The sequence below is a fragment of the Mesoplodon densirostris genome, chromosome 15, assembly GCF_025265405.1.
Source record: "Mesoplodon densirostris isolate mMesDen1 chromosome 15, mMesDen1 primary haplotype, whole genome shotgun sequence".
NCBI lineage: Eukaryota > Metazoa > Chordata > Mammalia > Artiodactyla > Ziphiidae > Mesoplodon > Mesoplodon densirostris.
In genome coordinates this window covers 58797130-58820671 of record NC_082675.1, presented here as the reverse complement: position 1 = coordinate 58820671, position 23542 = coordinate 58797130, and the positions used below count along the sequence as shown (strand labels likewise).

At 34.2% G+C, this 23542-nt stretch overlaps 1 protein-coding gene and 1 non-coding gene across 2 annotated transcripts in view; both read left to right on the top strand.

Annotated features, from left to right (window-relative positions):
• The window catches only part of RIT2 (Ras like without CAAX 2), a 534011-nt gene extending 522732 nt beyond the window's left edge, over nt 1-11279 (top strand). Inside the window, 3 exon segments of the mRNA XM_060119529.1 lie at nt 9681-9838; nt 9840-9878; nt 11255-11279. Coding sequence (XP_059975512.1) covers nt 9681-9838; nt 9840-9878; nt 11255-11279 — 222 coding nt within the window.
• Nucleotides 11280-17272: 5993 nt separating this feature from the next.
• LOC132503339 (U6 spliceosomal RNA) lies at nt 17273-17379 on the top strand. Its single transcript, XR_009534587.1, has one exon. It is a non-coding gene; the product is annotated as a U6 spliceosomal RNA (small nuclear RNA).
• Nucleotides 17380-23542: the final 6163 nt, after the last annotated feature.

The window sequence follows — 23542 nt, the reverse complement described above, 5'->3', positions numbered from 1 at the left end:
AAATATTTTCTCCCATTCTGTGGGTTGCCTTTTCGTTTTGGTTATGGTATCCTTTGCTGTGTAAAGCTTTTGAGTTTAATTAGTTTCCAAAATAAACAACCTAACATTTCACCTAAAGCAACTAGAGAAAGAAGGACAAACAAAACCTAAAGTTAGTACAAGGAAAGAAATCATAAAAATCCGAGCAGAAATAAATAAAATAGAGATGAAGGAAACAATAGCAAAGGTCAATTAAACTAAAAGCTGGTTTTTGAAAAGATAAACAAAATTTATAAATCTTTAGCAAGACTCATCAAGAAAAAAAGGGAGAGGACTCAAATCAGTAAAATCAGAAATGAAAAAGTAGAAGTTACAACTGACACCACAGAAATACAGAAATACAAAGGACCATAAGAGACTACTACAAGCAACTGAATGCCAATAAGATGGACAACCTGGAAGAAATGGACAAATTCTTAGAAAAGTATGTTCTCCCAAGACTGAACCAGGAAGAAATAGAAAATATGAACAGACCAATCACAAGCACTGAAATTTAAACTGTGATTAAAATCTCACAACAAACAAAAGTCTAGGACCAGATGGCTTCACAGGTAAATTCTGTCAAACATTTAGAAAAGAGTTAACATTTATACTTCTGAAACTGTTCCAAAATATTGTAGAGGAAGTAAATCTCCCTAACTCAATCCATGAGGCCTCCATCACCCTGATACCAAAACTAGACAAAGATACCATAAAAAAAAAGAAAATTACAGGCCAATATCACTGATGAACATAGATGTAAAAATATTCAACCAAATACTAGCAATCCAAATCCAACAATACATTAAAAGGATCATACACCATGATCAAGAGGGATTTATCCAAGGGATGCAAGGATTTTTCAATACCCAGAAGTCAATCAGTGTGATACACCATATCAACAACCTGAAGAACAAAAACCATATAATCATTTCAATAGATGCAGAAACAGCTTTTGAAAATATTCAACACCAATTTATGATAAAAACTCTCCAGAAAGTGGGCATAGAGGGAACATACCTCAACATAATAAAGGCTATATATGACAAACCTACAGTTAACATTATACTCAATGGTAAAAGCTGAAAAAACAAAACAAACTCTTAGATCAGGAACAAGATGAGGATATCCACTTTCACCAATTTTATTCAACATAGTTTTGGAAGTCCTAGCCATGCCAATAAGAGAAGAAAAATAAAATATAAAAGGAATTGGAAAAGAAGAAGTAAAATGGTCACTGTTTGCAGATGACTTATTATACATAGAAAACCGTAAAGAGGCTACCAGAAAATTATTATTATTATTCTAATTATTAGAAAACTGTTAGAAGATTATTAGAGCTAAATAATTTGGTAAAGTTACAGGTTACAAAGTTAATACACAGAAATCTGTTGCATTTGTATATACTAACAATGAAAGATCAGAAGATAAATTAAGGAAACAATCTCATTTACCATTGCAACAAAAAGAATAAAATACCTAGGAATAAACCTACCTAAGGACCTGTACTCTGAAAGACCTGTACTCCGAAAATTATAAGTCACTGATGAAAGAAATTGAAGATGACACAAGCAGATGGAAAGATATACCATGTTCTTGGATTGGAAGGGTCAATATTGTGAAAATGTTGATACTACCCAAAGCAATCTTGCAATCTCTAGATTCAGTGCAATCCCTGACAAATTACCAATGGCATTTTTCACAGAACTAGAACAAAAAAAATATTAAAATTTGCATGGAGACACAAAAGACCCCAAATAACAAAAGCAATCTTGAGAAAGAAAAATGGAGCTGGAGGAATCAGGCTCTCTGACTTCAGACTATACTACAAAGCTACTGTCATCGAAATAGCATGGTATTGGCACAAAAACAGAAATATAGATAAATGGAATAGGATAGAAAGCCCAGAGATAAATCCATGCCAACATGGTCACCTTATCTTTGATAAAGGAGGCAAGGCTATATAATGGAGAAAAGATAGTCTCTTCAGTAAGTGGTGCTGGGAAAACTGGACAGCTACATGTAAAAGAATGAAATTAGAACACTCCCTAACACCATGTACAAAAATAAACTCAAAATGGATTAAAGACCTAAATGTAAGGCCAGACACTATAAAACTCTTAGAGGAAAACATAGGCAGAATGCTCTCTGACATAAATTGCAGCAGTAACTTTTTATATCAGTCTCCCAGAGTAATGGACATATGCCCTTATCTTCAAATGGAAGGTGACTTCTAAAAAACAAATGACTCACAGATTAAATAAATAAATCAGGTTTAATCAATCAAAAGGATTTTCACTGGAGCTGTTCAAGGAAACTGGCAGGGATGCTCATATTGTTAAAATGATCAATATTATTATACAACTAAACAAAATGAAAACTAAACAATCTAAGTTTAGATAGCTTTTCCTTCAAATAACGTGCTGGCCCCAAACTTCTCAGGAAACTATGATTCCAGTTACTGTAATGATGTAGGCTATATAATAAAAATTAATAATTCCATGGATAAGAATGAAGTGAAACACAGACAGGGAGATATTTTAAAAAATTAAAACAAATCCCAAAGAGTTTGTTCTGTACACTAAATATTTTAACAGTGCGCAGTAGTCCTAACCATGAACGTATTTTTTCTTTTGAAGCTTCTCCTGGAGGAGTCACAACCATGTTTCTGCCAATCTTTCATCATTCATGTTTAGCAATTATAGCAGAGCATTATCAGAGCTTCCTTTTGTGATATTAAGAATTATATAGCTTATAGAACACCACTATTACCATGAATACCTACAATAATTTAATTTAGTTTATTTTTACCCAGCTCGGGTATAAGATAAAAAAGATGTGAAGAACAATGAAGCTCCTGAAGTCAGCAGATTGTTGGGATTGGAATTCTAATTGCCCTGTATGCTTGTCACTTCTCACTAGCAGCTGGGCCTGGACTAGAACAGGCTCTGCTAGCCATTGTGCCCCAATAGTCTCATCAACCCACTATGCAGCTGTTGCTGTATTCAAATGCCTTCTTTGGCAGATGGGAAATGGCATTTCAGGGAATACCTGGCATATTATATGGTAATCTTCCTTGCTGGAAAAGGTCACATATATTAAAAAGATGTTATCCCTGGGTTACTGAAATTTTTATTACTTGTATGAAACATTTTTCTTTATTCCTTTCTTTTTTCTTCCAATATTTTCTATGGCCTCCAGGTGCTATGTTTAATCACTAATGCCCTTTCTTTTAATGGAGGGCCATGCTGGTATAATGGTATCTGCACCAATTGTTCCCCTCCCCAAATAATCTTTCTACAATATATAATTTTTCTTATTTTTCTGCACTTATTTAAAATTTTCCCTTTATGTAAAATAAAATATTCTATGCCAATTTTTTTACCATTTAAGAATCATCTTAAGTTGTAACACCTCATATCAGTATAATTAATTATTCCACATATATACTATATATGAAATATTGTACTAGCAAAGGGAACTGGAAAGACCCCTATTGGAAATAATAAGAAGGACTGGAAATAATACTTGATGGAATAGAGTAGAACTTAACAGTTTTTTTTACCTTGATTAAATGTGTGCTTAAGCTTTCTGGACTTGAAACTCCTCATTTAGTAAATACAAAAAAAATTAATTCCCTTATAAAACTATGCTTCATTCTTAGCAGTTACTATAGCATGTGGATGAATATTTGTGATTTAAAAATATTTAATTTTACTCGAAATTTATAGAGACAAGATATAACATCTTAGAAAAATATGTTGATCATCCCGGTTTTGAGCTCTGATACAGAAGCTGTAATTGCTGAATCAGTCAGACACCACTAGTGGACAAAAAAAAAAAAAAATTACTCTCAGTGATGCTATTGCAATATTTATGGCCTTCAAACTGACTCATAATTACTAAGTAAAAAGCCCAGAAATCTGTAAAAATTAATGTTTCTTAAACTTACTTTTTCTTACATGTTTGGATTCGTTTTTCCATTGAAGTTATAGTATATAAATTTCAAGGTCAAAGGTAGAAATGACAAATGTATGATTTGTCAATAAACGTATGAGATGGAATTTATTGAAATGTGGAAATTTATTTTTAAAATATGCTTTCATCTTAATATTTTTTCTAAAAATAGAAAGCTTTAGGTCACTGATCTAGTAAGAATTTTTTAAAGAAGAGATCAAATATTTTACTAAATTTAAATTCCATTTAGACTTTATTATAATGAGTTTAAAATTTACTGAGTTATTCATTTAAATAACATGGAATTAATATTCTCATAATGAACCTAAGGGTATATACAACTACATTTTATACTTTGAAATAGAGGGTTCATGATTCCTAAGTTACCTCCCAAAGTAATGCATAGTCATGGAGTTAAATATATGTTCTTCAGCCTGCTACAAATAATAAAATATGCAGTTATGTCATCTATTCAGGTGTTGTTTTGCTGTATAATATTTCAATAAGAATCTTTGCATAGAATTTGTTTTCCAATTTTATTTTAGGTTAAGCTTGATTATTATATTGGACTGAATTTTGATGTTTCCAATGGTTTATTTGTGTTGCCACATTTTTATAATTAGGAAACACTTAGCTAATATATATGTGTATTTATTTAGTGAGATTTTTCATATGTGTAAAATAATTGTATATTTCATGAAAAACTTAGCTCCAATCCCTTTCTACTACTATTCTCCCCAAAGAAAAATCACTTTCCTGTATTGGTGGAAAAAATCTCTTTGAAATAATACATCAAAAATAATCCAAAATGATAACTCAATGTCAGTGTACCATTGAATGCACTTTCATTTCCCCACTAGTTTGGAATGCCACCAATAATATATCAAACTCCCATATACATTTTGACCATATTCCTTCATTCTTTATTGAAGTTTATTGGTCTCTCTAGCCCTTAACTAATACCCCATTGCCTAAACTGCTACAGCTTTACAGAGAGCCTTAAAAGAGTGAGTTCAGCACCATTGTTATTGTTCCTTTCCTCCTTACCTCCTTCTTACTAGAATTCAAATATTTCTTTTTTATTTTTACCTTTATTTTTCCCTACTAATTTTAGTATCTCTGTATGCATTCTATGATTCAAAAGATTTCAGGACTTGAATGTATTTGTATTGAAATTATATATTAATTTGGGATAATTTTCAATTTTTATGATGCTGAAACTTCTCACTAAAAACACAGGTCCACAATCTGTTATCTGATTTCAGAAATGTAAATAATATGAAAGATAAAGTTTTCTTGATGTAGTTACTTGCAAAATCTGACACGAATCAATTCATTTTGTGAAAAAATTATAATCTGATGTGATCTGAGTCTAGTTAGAGACTTACATAACCAATTTACTGTGGATGTTAAAATATTTAGCTATGGAAATATTACCATACAGGCATACCTCAGAGACACTGAGGGTTCAGTTCCAGACCACTACAATAAAGCAAATACAAAAAAAGTGAGTCACACATACTTTTTGGTTCTCTAATGCATATAAAATTTATGTTAACACTATACTGTGGTCTATTAAGTGTGCAGTAGCATTATGTCAGAAAAAAACTGCATACCTTAATTTAAAGTACTTTATTGTTAAAAATTGCTAACCATCATCTGAGCCCTCAGTGAGTCATAATCCTTTTGCTTATAGAAGGGCTTGTGTAGCTGTTGATGGCTGCTTACTGGTCAGGATGGTGGTTGCTGGAGGTTGAGGTGACTGTGGCAATTTCTTAAAATAAAGCAGCAATAAATTTTGCCACATTGGTTTACTCTTCTTTTCATGAACAGTTTCTTTGTAGCATGCAATGTTGTTTGATAGCATTTTACCACAGTAGAACATCTTTCAAAATTAAGGTCAATCCTCACAAACTCTGCTGCTGCTTTATCAACTAAGTTTATGTAATATTCTAAATTCTCTGTTGCCATTTCAACAATCTTCATAGCATCTTCACCAGTATTAAATTCCATCTTAAGAAACCACTTTTTTTGCTCATCCATAAGAAGCAACTATTTATCTATTAGAATTTCATCATGAGATTGTAGCAGTTCAATGACATCTTCAGGCCCCACTTCTAATTTTAATTCTCTTGCTATTTCCACCACGTCTGCAGTTACTTCTTCCACGAAAGTCTTGAACGCTTCAAAGTCATTCATGAGGTTTAGTACCAACTTCTATCAAATACATGTTGATGTTAATATTTTTACCTCTTCTGATGAATCATGAATGTTCTTAATGGCATCTACAATGGTGAATCTTTTCCAAAAGATTTTCAGTTTTCTTTGCCCAGATTCATCAGAGGAATCACTATCTATAGCAGTAAGCTATAGCCTTATGAACTGTGTTTCTTAAATAATAAGACCTGAAAGTTGAAATTACTCCCTGATCTATGGGTGGACATATGGATATGTTAGCAGGCATGGAAACATTAACCTCCTTGTACCTCTCCATTAAAGATCTTGGTGACCAGGTGCATTGTCAATGTGCAGTCATATCTTGAAACAAATCTTTTTTTTTCTGAGTAGTAGGTCTCAACAGTGGACTTAAAATATTTAGTAAACTATATTGTAAACATATGTGCTGTCATCCAGGCTTTGTTGTTCCATTTATAGAGGACAATCACAGTCAATTTAGTATAATTCTTAAGGGTCATAAGATTGTTGGAATGGTAAAAAATCATTACCTACAACTTCAAGTCACCAGCTGCATTAGCCCCTAACAACAGAGCCAGTCTGTCCTTTGAAGTCAGACACTGACTATGAAAGTCCTAATGGTAGACTCTTGTGATATAAGGCTGTTTCATCTACATTGAAGATTTATTATTTAGTATAGGCACCTTTATTATCTGAGTTAGATCTTCTGTATAACTTGCTACAGTTTCTACATCAGCACTTGCTGCTTACGTTGAACTATGATGTTATGGAGATGGCTTCTTTCCTTAAATGCCATGAACCAACTTCTGCTAGCTTCAAACTTTTCATCTGCAGCTTCCTCACCTCTCTCAACTTTCATAGAATTGAACAGATCTAGAGCCTTGCTCAGAATTAGGCTTAAGGGAATGCTGTGGCTGATTTGATCTTCTAGGCAAACCACTAAAACTTTCTCCATATCGGCCTTTTGGCTGTCTCATTTTCTTATCATTTGTATGTTCATTGGAGTAGAACATTTAATTTCCTTCAATAACTTTTCCCTCATATTCACAACTTTGCTAACTGGCACAAGAGGTCTAGCTTTTGGACTGTCTTGGTTTTCAATATGCCTTCCTCGTTAAGCTTTATCATATTTAGCTTTTGATTTAAAGTGAGAGATGTGTTACTCTTCCTTTCACTTCAACACTTAAAAGCTATTGTAGTGTTACTAATTGACCTAATTTTAATATATTGTTGTGTCTCAGAGAATAGGGAGACCTGAGGCAAGGGAAGAAGATGGGGGAACAGCCAGTATGTGGGGAAGTCAGAACACACAACATTTATTGATTAAGATCGCCATCTTATATGAGCGTGGTTTGTGATGCCCCAAAACAATTGCAATAGTAACATCGAATTTGTGTTTCTACCTTTCTAAAACATTCATATAATACTATAAACATCATTCTAAACAAAGTTTTAGATAATGCACAGTTTTGATATGTGGTATTTTCATTATTGTTCAGGTACAAATATTTTCTCAATTTTATGTAATATATTTTTGACCTATTGACCATGTAGAAATATATTTTTTTCCTACAATATTGAACCATATTCAAATTTGATTAATTTCATTTGTTTGGGAGTATGCTATGAACTTGATTCTTTGTTATGCTTTGAGAAGTGCTTTATACCTTAGCATGAAGTCAATTTCTATAGACGTTCCAGGTTCATTTGAAGAAAATGTGACTTTTTCAGTTGTTGGGTACAACATCTTATGTATGTATATTAGATTGATTGTGTTGTTTTGTTCAAACTTTCCATATTTTTATTGATGTTTTTCCTACATACTCTTTCAATTGCTGAGGGAGATGTGTTCAAATATCTTACTATAATTTTCAATTTTTGTTCTATCCACTTTTCTTCACCATAAACTGAGGCTACATTTTCAGTGCACACAAAATATAATATCTTGATAGATTAATCTTTTTATCATCATAATACAATTCCCTTTAACTCTAGCAATTTTTTAAAAAGTACTATGTACTTTGTCTGATATTAAGTCAGTGTATCAGCTTTCTTTTTGTATTAAATTCCATTCAAATTTTATGATTTCTATATCCTTATGTGTAAGATGTTTCAATTACAAGTGCTTTTAAAAAATGTGTTCTGATAATCTTTGTCTTTTTTAATTTGGGAGTGTACTGCATTGAAATATAACTGATTTTGGTACCTTCTATTATTTCTTTACAATTTGTTTTTTTCCCTCATCATTGCCATCACTCATTGTAAGCTGAGTATACATCCTGCTTCATTGACTTTAGATTTCCCCATTTGTCTTTGACCATGGGATGTGGGTGCAGTTATCTCTACCTTCTGCCTACCTGTTCTCCATCATAGGAACATCATATTCCAGGTAAGACGTGCTCTTTCAGCCAGAGTCCCAGGATAAGAAGATAGGAGGGACAAAGTAGAAACTAACTAACAGCCTGGAGCTGAACTCCAGTTAAGAGTCTAGAGTTACGAGCTCCACGTAAGACTACAACTAATAATAACTAAGAGTTATAGAGTTTTAACATGTGCCCAGCACTTTCAATGTATCTCTTATAGGTCATCTCATTTAACCCTAACAAAGAGCCTCTGGGACTGGTGTTATTATCTTATGTTACAGATGAGAACAGTGAGACCAAAAGTTTAAGATATTTACTCAGATTTGCAAGTAGTAGAGCTAGGCCTTGAAACCCAGTAGTTTTAACCTAAAGCCATGTTTTTGACTACTGTACTATGTTATTTCTTTTGAAGTCTGGAGAGTGGTTTCCAGTTTCATTTTTAATCAGTTCTCTTCTATTGCCCTTTCAGAGGTTCTGATTTCCCATTTGTCCTTCAAGTTCAGAAAGTCTAGGAGTCTTCCCTTAAAAACAAATTCTCACCCATAAAAAGGGATGAAATTGGGTCATTTCTAGCGATGTGGATAGACCTAGACACTGTCATACAGAGTGAAGTAAGTCAGAAAGAGAAAAACAAATATTGTATATTAATGCATATACGTGGAATCTGAAAAAATTGATATAGATGATCTTATTTACAAAGCAGAAATAGAGACACAGATGTAGAGAACAAACATATGGATACCAAGGGGGAAAGAGGGGATGGGATGAACTGCGAGATTGGGATTGACATATACACTATTGATACTATGTATAAAATAGATAACTAATGAGGACCTAATGTATAACACAGGACACCCTACTCAGTGCTCTGAGGTGACCTAAATGGGAAGGAAATCCAGAAAAGAGGGGATATATGTATACATATAAATGATTCACTTTGCTGTATAGTAGAAGCTAACACAACTAACACAACATCGTAAACCAACTATACTTCAATAAAAATTTTAAAAAAAGATAAATTCTCGCATTTTACATGTAACCAAGCTCTACATGTAACCGAGGCCTACAACACTGGTAGAGAACATACTTTTTGATTGAAGTCTCTCTCCCTTTTTCTCTTTCTAATATAGTTTATTTTCCTCTTAGGTCTCTATGGAAGAAGGCTTGAGTCTGTCCCGAGTATATAACAGTGGTTTTTTTGAGACCTCTGCAGCCCTCAGATTCTGCACTGATGATGCTTTTCATGGCTTAATGAGGGAAATCCACAAGAAGGAGTCCATGACATCCTTGATGGAAAAGGAACTGAAAAGACAGCCTATGGAAGAAGTTAAAAGGCTCATTGAACTGTGGTTTTCTCAGGGTTTTTGCCCAGTAGTGGGATTGCTGGGTCGTATGGTAGTTCTATTTTTAGTTTTCTAAGGAACCACCATACTGTTCTCCATAGTGGCTGTATCAATTTACATTCCCACCAACTGTGCAAGAGGGTTCCCTTTTCTCCACATCCTCTCCAGCATTTATTGTTTGTAGATGTTTTGATGATGGCCATTCTGACTGGTGTGAGGTGATACTTCATTGTAGTTTTGATTTGCATTTCTCTAATGATTTGTGCTGTTGAGCATTCTTTCATATGTTTCTTGGCAATCTGTATATCTTCTTTGGAGAAATGTCTATTTAGGTCTTCTGCCCATTTTTGAATTGGGTTGCTTGTTTTTTTGATATTGAGCTGCATGAGCTGTTTGTAAGTTTTGGAGATCAATCCTTTGTTAATGTTTTGTTTGCAAATATCTTCTCCCATTCTGAGGGTTGTCTTTTTGTCTTGTTTATGTTTTCCTTTGCTGTGCAAAAGCTTTTTTAAGTTTCATTAAGTACCATTTACTTATTTTTGTTTTTATCTCCATTTCTCTAAGAGGTGGGTCAAAAGGATCTTGCTGTGATTTATGTCATAGAGTGCTCTGCCTATGTTTTCCTCTAAGAGTTTTATAGTGTCTGGCCTTACATTTAGGTCTTTAATCCGTTTTGAGTTTATTTTTGTGTATGGTGTTAGGGAGTGTTCTAAGAATCATGTACCACAATGTTCATTGCAGCTCCATCTACAATAGCCAGGACATGGAAGTAACCTAAGTGTCCATCAACAGATGAATGGATAAAGAAGATGTGGCACATATATACAATGGAATATTACTCAGCCATAAAAAAGAATGGAATTGAGTTATTTGTAGTGAGGTGGATGGACCTAGAGTCTGTCATACATAATGAAGTAAGTCAGAAAGAGAAAAACAAATACCGTATTCTAACACATATATATGGAAGCTAAAAAAAAAAAATTCCGAAGAACCTAGGGGCAGGAGAGGAATAAAGACACAGATGTAGAGATTGGATTTGAGGACACGGGGAAGGAGTAGTGTAAGCTGGGATGAAGTGAGAGAGTGGCATGGACATATATGCACTACCAAATGTAAAATAGATAACTAGTGGGAAGCAGCTGCATGGCACAGGGAGATCAGCTTAGTGCTTTATCACCACCTAGAGGGGTGGGATAGGGAGGGTGGGAGGGAGAAGCAAGAGGGAGGAGATATGGGGATATATGTGTATTATAGCTAATTCTCTTTGTTATAAAGCAGAAACTAACACACCATTGTAAAGCAGTTATACTCCAATAAAAATGTTAAATAAATATATATATATATATATATATATATATATATTTTTAAAAGCTCATTGAAGAAGAGAGAAAATATGACATGATATCCTTGCTTCTAACTTCTTTACTCTCACTCTGAATATTTTCAGTCAAGCAATTCTAGATGTTGTATTGAGCTTTAATATTCTCCCTCTCCCTCCACCACTCCCTTCTCTCTCTCTCTCTCTCACTTTCAATATCTGCCTATAAGTAAAGCAAAATCTGCATAACTGTACCTCTTGAGATAGTTTGTTTTGCCCTTAAGTGTTGGATGGATTTTGTTAATCAGCCAGATATGTTGCTTAGTTTTTACAATATATTACTAAATAAAATTGACATTCCAATTGTCTCATTTCCCTTTAAAGACTCTAGCTTCATTTGGTATGCTGTCTGGTTATAGAGAAAATATTCAAAATTGCAGACAGAATGATAAAAGACTCAGGGGATCTGCCTTTGCCTGATAAGACTCCAGTTGTTTGCATTTCAGGCATCTCAGTAAATAATATAGAAGCTCAGGAAACAGTTCAGATCAGGAGTCTGCAACCTGATCTTTCCTTAAGTGCAAAAGCCATGCTGTTTTTCTTGAATGTTTGAGATGAACCCTGGAGGAATTATTAATAATAGGAGCTAGTTGTGGGTCATTCGAGGGCTGAAATAAAATATCACCATATTTACAGTGCTCTGACCTATCAGGCTTCAGCAAAATTATCACAGTGAAGTCACTGAGCTGTCGCAAACGGATACTGTTTTTATAGCAGTAAAAGAGAGGTTTCTATGAATCTGATGGTTCACATACTTCCAAAAGGACATCCTGAACCCTCTCAGTAAGGAGTCCCTATTAGGACTGAGTAACCTGAGTTAAGACCATCTGCAAGGCAAGAGGCTTCTTGACTCCAGAGACCCTGTTTTCTCCCTTTGTTGCCAAAATTTTCTATACCTTCTTACTCAAATGGTGAAACACCATCAGTTAGAGGGCTTTTTTTCTTGTTTTAAAATGGATCATTTTGTAAATGAAATTGCCCATATACTTATTTATCCCATTGTATTAATTGGTGTGTTCAAACTCAAACTCAGAAAACACCTTACCAGAAAGAACAGTTCTGACTGTTTAATAGACTAGAGTTAAAACAAAAAACATAAAGAACAGACAGCTAAACATGAGGTGGAATCCATCAAACTAATCTTCATGGGTTGGGGACAGTTTATATAATAAATTAGAGAAAAGGAAGGACTAAGACCAGAGTTATCATTAAGCATGCAAGCACTTATTTTTTATTCACAATGCTTCTGGCACTAGATAATCTCTGAGAATGCAGGAATGAATCAAGGTAGTTTAACACTACCTAGAAGACTCATTTGTGGAAGAAAAATGGGATTATAAATTTGTAGATAAGAAGACACATTTTATATCGTAATATAGCTACAGCAAGAATGAATAGAGATTGTCATTTTTCAACCACTGGACTAAAATCTTAGCCTTTCAGAATATTGTACTTATGGATCCTTTTATTGCTTGGGGCCGAGGCCTTTCTCAAACACATATGGACTTCATTGCTCTTATTCCTAAGCTCTGGGATCAAGGCAATCAGCTTGCATTTATTCACTTGTTAACTGCTTCTACTCTGTCCCTTTGGTTTTTTCTCAACCCTCATGTTCTATGGAGTAAGGCACAATCTATTGAGTTTTCTCTGTCCCATATTACCTCTAAAATTAAATCCACTATATCTTTTCATTCTAAGGTATTCATAAGTAAGGAGAAAAACCAAAAAATATAGTTTTTAAATGTGGAGATGATATAAAAATAACAAGATTCTTATAGCCATAGAACTGGTCTTTACTTCCTCCTTTCCTTTGCTCTAAATGTTTAATACTGTGCTTTTATCCTGCTAAAATGGGTTAGTACATTATTTTTATCCCTCAACTACCCTGACCCCTGGAACTCTTCCAAGTTTGGGAAGACTCTGTGAATACTGCAGTCCATTAGATTGTTCTGTTTGCTAGAAGATGACATCTAAAAAACAGAGTAGTTGGCACCTAGTTTCATATGATGGACCTACATCTTTGAAAACCTGATGACTGCCCTATCTATGAATAATAGTAGTGTTTGACACATTTCTTTAAACAACTAAAAGTCTTTGTAAATTTTATTTTACTGTCAGCTTCCTTGCCTTTGGCTTTAAAATTTTGTATCTATTCTCTCTTGTTCCTTCTCTTTATACTTTTTGAGTGCTGATAAATAATTTACATGGTTTAGAAATTCTTAGAGAGGTTTAGATTATGGAACAGTTACCAAGTCCAACCATTTCATCCTGTGGAAAGAAGGAGGTCTGTAAATGATCACTCAGGGAAACGGCATGAATTTGAAATAATTATCATCAGCAGAGAGAGGCAGACTTTAACTATTCTTTTAAACCAGTCTGCTAGAAGGAAGTAAATGTTCTAGAAGAATAAAACCGAGTTATTTCTGCCCAAAGACTATTGACTCACTCTCTTTGATATGACCTAAATTCCAAGATCTCATACATGATCACTATCCCTGAAAACTTCTAACCAGACCTAGGATACCTCAATCAATCTCAAAGCTTAAAGAAGAAAAGCACAATGTGCACATACCCACATAGCCAAGGGAGTGTCAAGAAACTATGAAACAATAAGCATCCATGTGCATTGTAAACAAATATGTAGTCACCCAAGACAATTTACCAAATAGTAAATAATTGTGTGCTATGTGCAAGCACTTTTCTAGATACCACTGGGTGTGTGTGCATGCATGTGTGTGTGTTGGAGAGGCACTGTGCAATTCCAAATACATTTTCTGCTCTCTAGAAATATATCATTCATTTATTTTATGTATTTTTAATTAACTGGTCTTGTGGGTCCCCATAATAAAATAACTTGCCAGATTGGACAGTTTATAATGAGCCTTGGAACTTGTGTAGAAAATGCCAATAAAAAAAAAAACATGGACAGCTAGAACCAAGCATTATTCACATCACACTCATATATGCAAAGAACAAATAGTTGTTTTATTTCTCTACAACTCGTCTATTCTTTCTCATGCGTCCTTGACTGATGGATAGCTGGGGTGAGGAGGAACTAAATTTTGGTTTAGTCCAGTAATTTAGTGCTAAGCTACGGCAATAATTTAAGAAACATATTTAAATAACACAACTTCTGCATGGGGCACTTAGGCCAGTTGTTTTCATTCAAAGTTCTGCCCTGTTCACTGTCCTTTCCAAAATTGCACTTGAGTGTGGGGGAAAGGTGTGGCTTATGCGACCTCATGGCAGTAGAATTTCCTCCTCTCATCTTCTAAGTCCTACAGTATCCTCTGTATTGTTTTTGATGTTTTTAACCAAGGGTCAGGTCTGATTCTTCTTCTTTTTTTTTAAATTTATTCAATTGTCATTAGAACACTTCACATGAGATCTACCCTATTAACAAAATTTTAAGTGTGCAATATATTATTGCTAACTATAAGTACAATGTTATACATCAGATCTCTAGAGCTTCTTGCTTGAAACTTTGTGCCCTTTGATTAGTAATTCCCCATTTCTCCTTCCCTCCAGCCCTTGGTAACCATTTGATTCTGTTTACTAGACTGGTTTACTCTGAGTTATGTCAAAGACAGGCAAGTGGGCCCATGATAAATAGGCACTTTCTACTGGAACACATGAACTAGTTCCTTTGCCTTTGGGTCTCAAGGTCCTTCTCAACACAGTCTCTTTATTCTTACACCAGGTCTCCTCCAGTCCATTTCTGCCAGTACTTTTGACTCTCTTTGGTATTATTTACATGTCACACGTAGGCCATGTGGACTCCTGAGCATTGTCTCAATAAAGCTGTTGCAGCTTTCTGCTGCCACCTCTGTCTAGCTCATGTGGGGCTGCCCCAGGGAGTCCAGCTTACTCCTAGCATTCCTTAAAAGTGAAATATAAACAAAGACCCATCAGAATGGAGATATAATGTAAACAGTAAGTGTGTTCATAACTGTGGGAAACTCGGTCACTAGCCCCAGTGTTTTCAAACTTCCTTGTGATTGTTTGTAAGCAACCTCCCATTAGTTGGCTTGAATGGCATAGAGTGGAGGATTAGGTAGAGGATGCTGCTTTATGATCCATATGCTTTGTTAGTGTCTCTCTAACACAAGCCATCTTGTGGAAGGGGAGTAGGCTACTTACTTATTCTTTCTCTAAGTAATCCTTCAACGACATGCTGGCATCTAAAATAAATAAGAAAACAGAATTTGATTGGCAAAGATGATAAATGAGTTTCTTATTTTAGGGGGCTTCTGTTCAATGAGTGGTACACATTGAATAGACATTTTTCCAAAGACATGCAGATGACCAAACACACATGCAAAGATGTTCATTATTAATCATCATTCATCATTAATCACCAGAGAAATGCAAATTAAAACCACAATGATGTATCATCTCACACCTGTCAGAATGGTTATCATCAAAAAAACCACAAATAACAAATGTTGCCTAGAATGTAGAGAAAAGGGAACACATGTAATGTTGGTGGGATTATAAATTGGTGGAGCTACTGTGGAAAACAGTATGACAGTTTCTCAAAAAATAAGAATACAGATACTATATGACCCAGAAATTCCATTCTGGTGTACATCCAAAATAAAAACAAGAACATAAATTTGAAAAGATACATGCACCCCAATGTTCATAGCAACATTGTTTAGAATTGCCAAGATATGGGAGCAACCTAAGTTTCTGTCAACAGATGAATAGATAATGAAGATATGGCATACATATACAATGTATTACTATTTAGCCATAAAAAATAATGAAATTTTGCCATTTGTTACAATATGGATAGATTTGGAGGGTATTATGCTAACTGAAATAAGTCAGAGAAAGACAAATACTGTATAATATCACCTATATGTGGAATCTAAAATAAACAAACTAGTGAATGTAACAAAAAGAAACAGACTGACAGGTACAGAGTACAAACTAGTGGTTACCAGTAGGGAGAGGGAAGGGGGAGGGGCTAGTTGATAGTGGGAGGTTAAAAGGTACAACTACTATGCATAAAACAAATAAGCTATAAGGATATATTATATAACACAGGTAGTATGGCCAATATTTTATAATAACTATAAATGGAGTATAAACTTTAAAAATTGTAAATCACTATGTTGTACACCTGTAACTTTATATAATATTGTAAAAAATATGAAAACCCCATCTCAATAAAGATGGCACATATTTTTTTAAAAGGGTAAAAAGCCATGGATCAAGAAAAATTTCAAGATAGGAGAATATACCTAAACATATTTTAAAACATAATTATCCCTGTTACACATACACCAACTAAAACTAAGCCTCTTGAACTGTATTTATATAAATTAAAGTTGTAGTTCTTCTAGTTTGTTGTTTACATGATTCTAGAGAACGTTCTAACATCTACCTGGCCTAAATCATCTACTGTAAGGTTGCATTTGACCACCTCCTCTTGGCCTAAGTTTTCCCAATTAGAGTTACTATTTAGGTTTAGATGGCAAAAGTGAAGTTGCTCTTTCAAGCCATCCATATACTATTAAATACAAATGTTAGAAAGTATAAAATTTAGTCTTCTATTAAAATGTCAAGAGCATAAATATATTTGTCATATAATCTTGTTGCCAATTGTAAAAGCAGAGCAGAAGGGACTGTGGTGGAAAGGACAAAGAATATGTGAATTTTTATCAGTTAAAAAAAAAAGAGTACCTAGACCATTCATCATTTTCAGGTCTAAGTAGCCTACTGGGAACTCTGGACATACAGGATAGAACAAAGGAATCAGAGTCCCCACGGTAAAATGATTATTAAGGGGAGTAAAGGGATGCTGGTCACAAAAGCAGGGTAGGAGGTAAGAATGCAACACAAAACTCACACCAACAGACTATCATCTACTTCATTCACCTTTTTGCTTCAGTCCAGCTCTGTCTCTAACACACACACACATGCACACACATATATATATATCGGTATAACTGTCACTGTTAAAATTATCGGTGTGAAAAATTAAATATTATAAAAAAGAAATCACATCAGTGTTCACTTCAGCAGCACATATAGTAAAATTGGAACAATACAGAGAAGATTAACATGGACCTTGCACAAGAATGACACGTGAATTTGTGAAGCATTCCACATTTTTAGCACAGAAGGGAATGACAAAATGTATTTGAAGTCATGAAAGGGAAAAGCCTACAACCAAGAATATCCAGCAAGGCTCTCATCCATATTGCATGGAGAAATCGAAAGCTTTGTAAACAAGCAAAAGCTGAAAGAATTCAGCACCACCAAACCAGCTTTACAACAAATGCTAAAGGAACTTCTTTAGGTAGAAAAGAAAAGGCCACGTCTATAAATAAGAAAATTACTAAATGGAAAATCTCAAGTGTAAAGGCAAACCTACAGTAAAGGTAAGAAATCATCCACACAAAAACTAGTAAGGAAGTTAAAAGACAAAAGTAGTAAAATTATCTGTATACACAATAAGCACTTAAGGGGTATGCAAAATAATTACATGTAAAATATGATATCAAAACCAGGAATCATGACAGGAGGAGAGGACAAGTGCAGGAGATTTAAAATGCTTTTGAAATTAAGAGATCAGCAAAATAAAGTATTCATGTATATATATAGACTGCTATACCAAAGCCTCACAATAACTGAAAAACAAAGCTCTATAATAGATATAAAGACATAAAGATAGTCATCAAACCACAAGAGAAGAGAAAAAAGAAGAAACAGAAAAAAAAGACTGCCAAAAACAAATCCAAAACAATTAACAAAGTGTAAATAAGAATACACATATCGATAATTATTTTAAATGTAAACAAATTAAATGTTCCAACTAAAAGACAAAGACTTCCTGAATGTGTACAAAAACAAGACCAGTATATATGCTGTCTACAAGAGACACACTTCAGATCTAAAGACAAATAGAGACTGAAAGTGAAGGTATGGAAAAAAGGTATTCCATGCAAATGGAGATAAAAAGAAAGCTGGAGTAGCAGTATTTATATCATATAAAATAAACTTTAAAATAAAGGCTTTTATAAGAGACAAAGAATGACACTTCATAATGATCAAGGGATAAATCCAAGAAGAAGATATAATAATTGTAAATATACATGCACTCAACATAGAAGCACTTCAGTATATAAGGCAAATATTAACAAACGTAAAAGGAGAAATTGACAGTAACACAAAAAATTGATAAAACTTTAGCCAGATTCACCAAGAGAGGGTCCAAATCAATAAAATCAAAACTGCAAAAGAAGTGACAACTCACACGACAGAAATAAAAAAAGATTGTAAGAGACTATTATTAGCAATTATACACGGATAGAATGGACAACCTAGAGGAAATGAACAAATTCTTAGAATGGTACAGTCTCCCAAACTGAACCAGGAAGAAATAGAAAATATGAACACAGCATATGAACACAGCATATGAACACAAAAACAGTAATATAAAACTCCCCAAAACAAAAGTCCAAGACCAGATGACTTCACAAGGGAATTCTACCAAATATTTAGAGAAGAGTTAACATCTGTCCATCTGAAACTATTCTAAAATATTGCAGAGAAAGGAACACTTCTGAACTCATTCTATGAGGACACCATCACCCTGATAAGAAACCAGACAAAGATGTCACAGAAAAAGAAAACTACAGGCCAATATCACTGATGAATATAGATGCAAAAATCCTCAACAAAATACTAGCAAACCAACTCCAAAAACATGTTAAAGGGATCATACACCATGATCAAGTGGAATTTATGCCACAGATGCAAGAAATTTTCAATATCCGCAAATCAATCAGTGTGATACACCACATTAACAAATTGAAGAATAAAAACCATACGATGGGGGGCCTCCCTGGTGGCGCAAGTGGTTGAGAGTCCGCCTGCCGATGCAGGGGATACGGGTTCGTGCCCCGGTCTGGGAGGATCCCATGTGCCGCGGAGCGGCTGGGCCCGTGAGCCATGGCCGCTGAGCCTGCGCGTCCGGAGCCTGCGCGTCCGGAGCCTGTGCTCCGCAACGGGGGAGGCCACAACAGTGAGAGGCCCGCATACCGCAAAAAAAAAAAAAAAAAAAAAAAACCATACGATGATTTCAATAGATGCACAAAAATGTTTTGACAAAATTCAACACTGATTTATGATGAAAACTGTCCAGAAAGTAGGCATAGAGGGAACATACCTCAACATAATAAAGCCTATATATGACAAACCCACAGCTAACATCATACTCAGTGGTAAAAGCTGAAAACGTCACCTCTAAGATCAGGAAGAAGACAAGGATGCCCAGTCTGGCCACTTTTATTCAACACAGTATTGGAAGTCCTAGCCACAGCAATCAGAGAAAGAAAAGAAATAAAAGGAATCTAAGTTGGAAAAGAAGTAAAACTGTCACTGTTGGCAGATGACACGGCAACATACATAGAAAATCTTAAAGATGCTATAAGAAAACTACTAGAGATCATCAATGAATTTGGTAAAGTTGCAGGATATAAAATTAATATAGAAATCTGTTGCATTTCTATACACTAACAACTAAAGATAAGAGAGAAAAATTAAGGAAAACATCCCATTTTCCATCAAAAATAAATAAAATACCTAGAAATAAACCTACCTAAGGAGGCCAAAGACCTGTACTCCAAAAACTGTAAGACATTGTTGAAAGAAATTGAAGACGACACAAACAGATGGAAAGATTTTTGGATTGGAAGGATCAATATTTTTAAAATAACTACACTACCCAAGGTAATCTACAGATTCAATGTAATTCCTGTCAAATTACCAATGGCATTTTAAACAGAACTAAAAAAAAATTTAAAAATTTGTATGGAACTACAAAAGACTTTGAATAGCCAAAGCAATCTTGAGAGAAAATAATGCATCTGGAGGAATCAGGCTTCCTGACTTCAGACTACATCACAAAGCTACAGTCATCAAAACTGTATGGTACTGGAATAAACAGAGACATATAAATGATTGGAACAGAATAGAAAGCTCTGAAATAAACCAACTCACCTATGGTCAATTAATCTATGACAAAGGAGGTCAGAGTATACTATGGAGAAAAAGCCAGTCTCTACAATAAATAGTACAGGGAAGACTGGACAGATACATGTAAAAAATGAAATTAGAACATTCTCTAACACCATATAAAAAATAAACTCAAAATGTATTAAAAACCTAAATGTAAGACTGGATACTATAAAACTCCTGGATGAAAACAGAAGCAGAACACTCTTTGACATAAATCACAAAAATATTTTTTTGGATCCATATCTTAGAGTAATGGAAATAAAAACAAAAATAAACAAATGGGACCTAATGAAATTTAAAAGCTTAACTATAAACAAAATAAAAAGACAACCCACATAATGGAAGAAAATATTTGCAGACAATGTGATCCACAAGGGATTAATTTCCACAATACATAAACAGCTCAATATCAAAAAAGCAAACATCCAATCAAAATGTAAGCAGGAGGGCTTCCCTCATGACACAGTGGTTGAGAGTCCACCTGCCGATGCAGAGAACATGGGTTTGTGCCCCAGTCCAGGAAGATCCCACATGCCACGGAGCAGCTGGGCCCGTGAGCCATGACTGCTGATCCTGTGCATCTGGAGCCTGTGCTCCACAATGGGAGAGGCCAAAAGAGTGAGAGGCCTGCATACCGCAAAAAAAAAAAAAAAAAAAAGGCAGAAGATCACATTTCTCCAAAGAAGACATACAGATGGTCAACACGCACATGAAAAGATGCTCAACATCACTAATTATTAAAGAAATGCAAAACAAACCTACAATGAGATATCACCTTACACTGGTCAGAATGGCCATCATCAAAAAGTCTATAAATAATAAATACTCGAGAAGGTTTAGAGAAAAGGGAATCCTTCTACTCTTTTGATGTGAATGTTAATTGGTGCAGTCACTTTGGAAAAGAGTATGGATACTCCTTAAAAAACCAAAAAATTAGAGTCAACATATCATCCTGCAATCTCACTCCCAAGCCTATATGTAGAGAAAACTATAATTTGAAATGACACATGCACCCCAATGTTCATAGCAGCACTACTTCCAATAGCTGAGACATGGAAGTAACCTAATTGTCCATCAACAGATGAGTGGGTAAAGAAGATATGGTATATATACATACTATAATACTACACAGCTATAAAAAAAGAATGGAATAATGCCATTTGCAATAACATGGATGAACATAGAGATTATCATACTATTTGAAGTAAGTCAGAAAGAGAGAGACAAATATCACTTATATGTGGAATCTAAAATAGGACACAAATAAACTTATATAAGACAGAAATAGACTCAAAGACATAGAAAATAAACGTATGGTTACCAGAGGGGAAGGGAGGTAAGGATAAATTAGAAGTGGGGGATTAACAGAAACAAACTACTGTATATAAAATAGATAAACAACAAGGTCCTACTGTATAGCACAGGGAACTATACTTAATATCTTGTAATAACCTATAAGGAAAAGAATCTGAAAAAAATAGATATGTATTTTTTACTATATCTCCCAGTTTTAGTAAAAATTATCTCAAAAGGAGAAAAAATTTGTTCTCTGATATACCTCGCATGTGACTAAGATAACAAAAATAATTTAATCTTCTGATTCTGTTGCAATCAGGGCTTCATTCAGCTTTCTCTAGAGGTGTAATTAAAACCAGCTAATAAATAAAATAAAAATATGGTTTCTGGAGTAGATCCATAGTATCTCTTTAAAATACATAAAATATGAGGATGGTTTACCTCCCTTTATAGGTTAGGAAATAGGACCCTGAAAACATTGCTATTGGAAGTCACTCCCTCCAGGGAAGTTAACTAGACAAGGGAGTGAGACATCAATTAAGGGAAGTCGGCCAAAGGTTTTAAATTTATTTCTGGTGAGAAGTGCTGGACTTGCAGCAATTAGAATCTTAATTTATGTGTTAAAAAGGTGAAGAAAAATAAAAGTACTACCAGCATGCCACTATTCTGATGATGTTTCAGAAGCTTAAAACAACTATAATTCAAGAGTTTTCTGTTCATACTGAGTCTGAATCACAGAATTTGTGAATTTCAGAGGATATGCTAAAAAAAAAGTTGAGCTGAAATAACAGATGACTCATGAATTCACAGGTACTCAATTCATTAACAGATAATTCAGCATTGAATTATTCATATATTTATTCACTTATTTTTTATTGAAGTATACTTAATTGCAATATTATATTAGTTTCAAGTGTAAGACATAGTGATTTGATATTTTTATAGATTATATTCCATACAAAGTTATTACAAAACATTTGTTATATGCTCTGTACTGTACATTACATCCTTGTAACTTATCTATTTTATATCTGTTAGTTTGTACCTCTTAATCCCCCTCACCCATTTTGCCCATTCTCTCACCCTCTACCCACTGGCAACCACCAACCTTTTCTCTGTATCTGTAAATCTGTTTCTGTTTTGTTTTATTCTTTAGATTTTATATATAAGTGAAAACATACAGAATTTGTCTTTCTCTGTTTGACATTTCAATAAGCATAATACCCTCTACCCTTCAGGTCAATCCAGTTATCACAAATGGCAAAATATCATTCTTCTTAATGGTTGAATTGTACATATAACTATATTATATATTATATAGTTACATATAATATAAAATACATAATATATAACTCACATATTCTTTATCCATTCATCTGTTGATGGACACTTAGGTTTCTTGTTTTAATATTTTGGCTATTGTAAATAATGCTGTTATGAACATTGAGGAACATATATCTTTTCTATTTAGTGTTTTCACTTTCTTCAGATAAAATACCCAGGAGTGCAATTGCCTCATCCTATATTAGTTCTATTATTAATATTTTGAGGGACCTCCATATAGTTTTCCATAGTAGCTGAATCAATTACATTTCCACCAGCAGGGCATTACAGTTCCCTTTTCTCTATATCCTTGCCAACATTTGTTATGTGTGGTCTTTTTGATGACAGCCATTCTGACAGGTATGAGGTGATATCTCACTGTGGTTTTGATTTGTATTTCCCTGAGGATTAGTGATGTTGAGAATCTTTTCAACTATTGGCTATCTGTAAGTCTTCTCTAGAAAATGCTTACCCAGGTCCTCTGCCCATCTTTTAATCAGGTGGTTTGTTTTCACTCCTATTGTGTGCAACACACCCTGATTAGCATTTTTATTAACTCCTCAGTAATCACATACACAAAAACAAATGATTCATACACAAAGAACATAATTTCTGAGAACTTACTCTCTGAAATA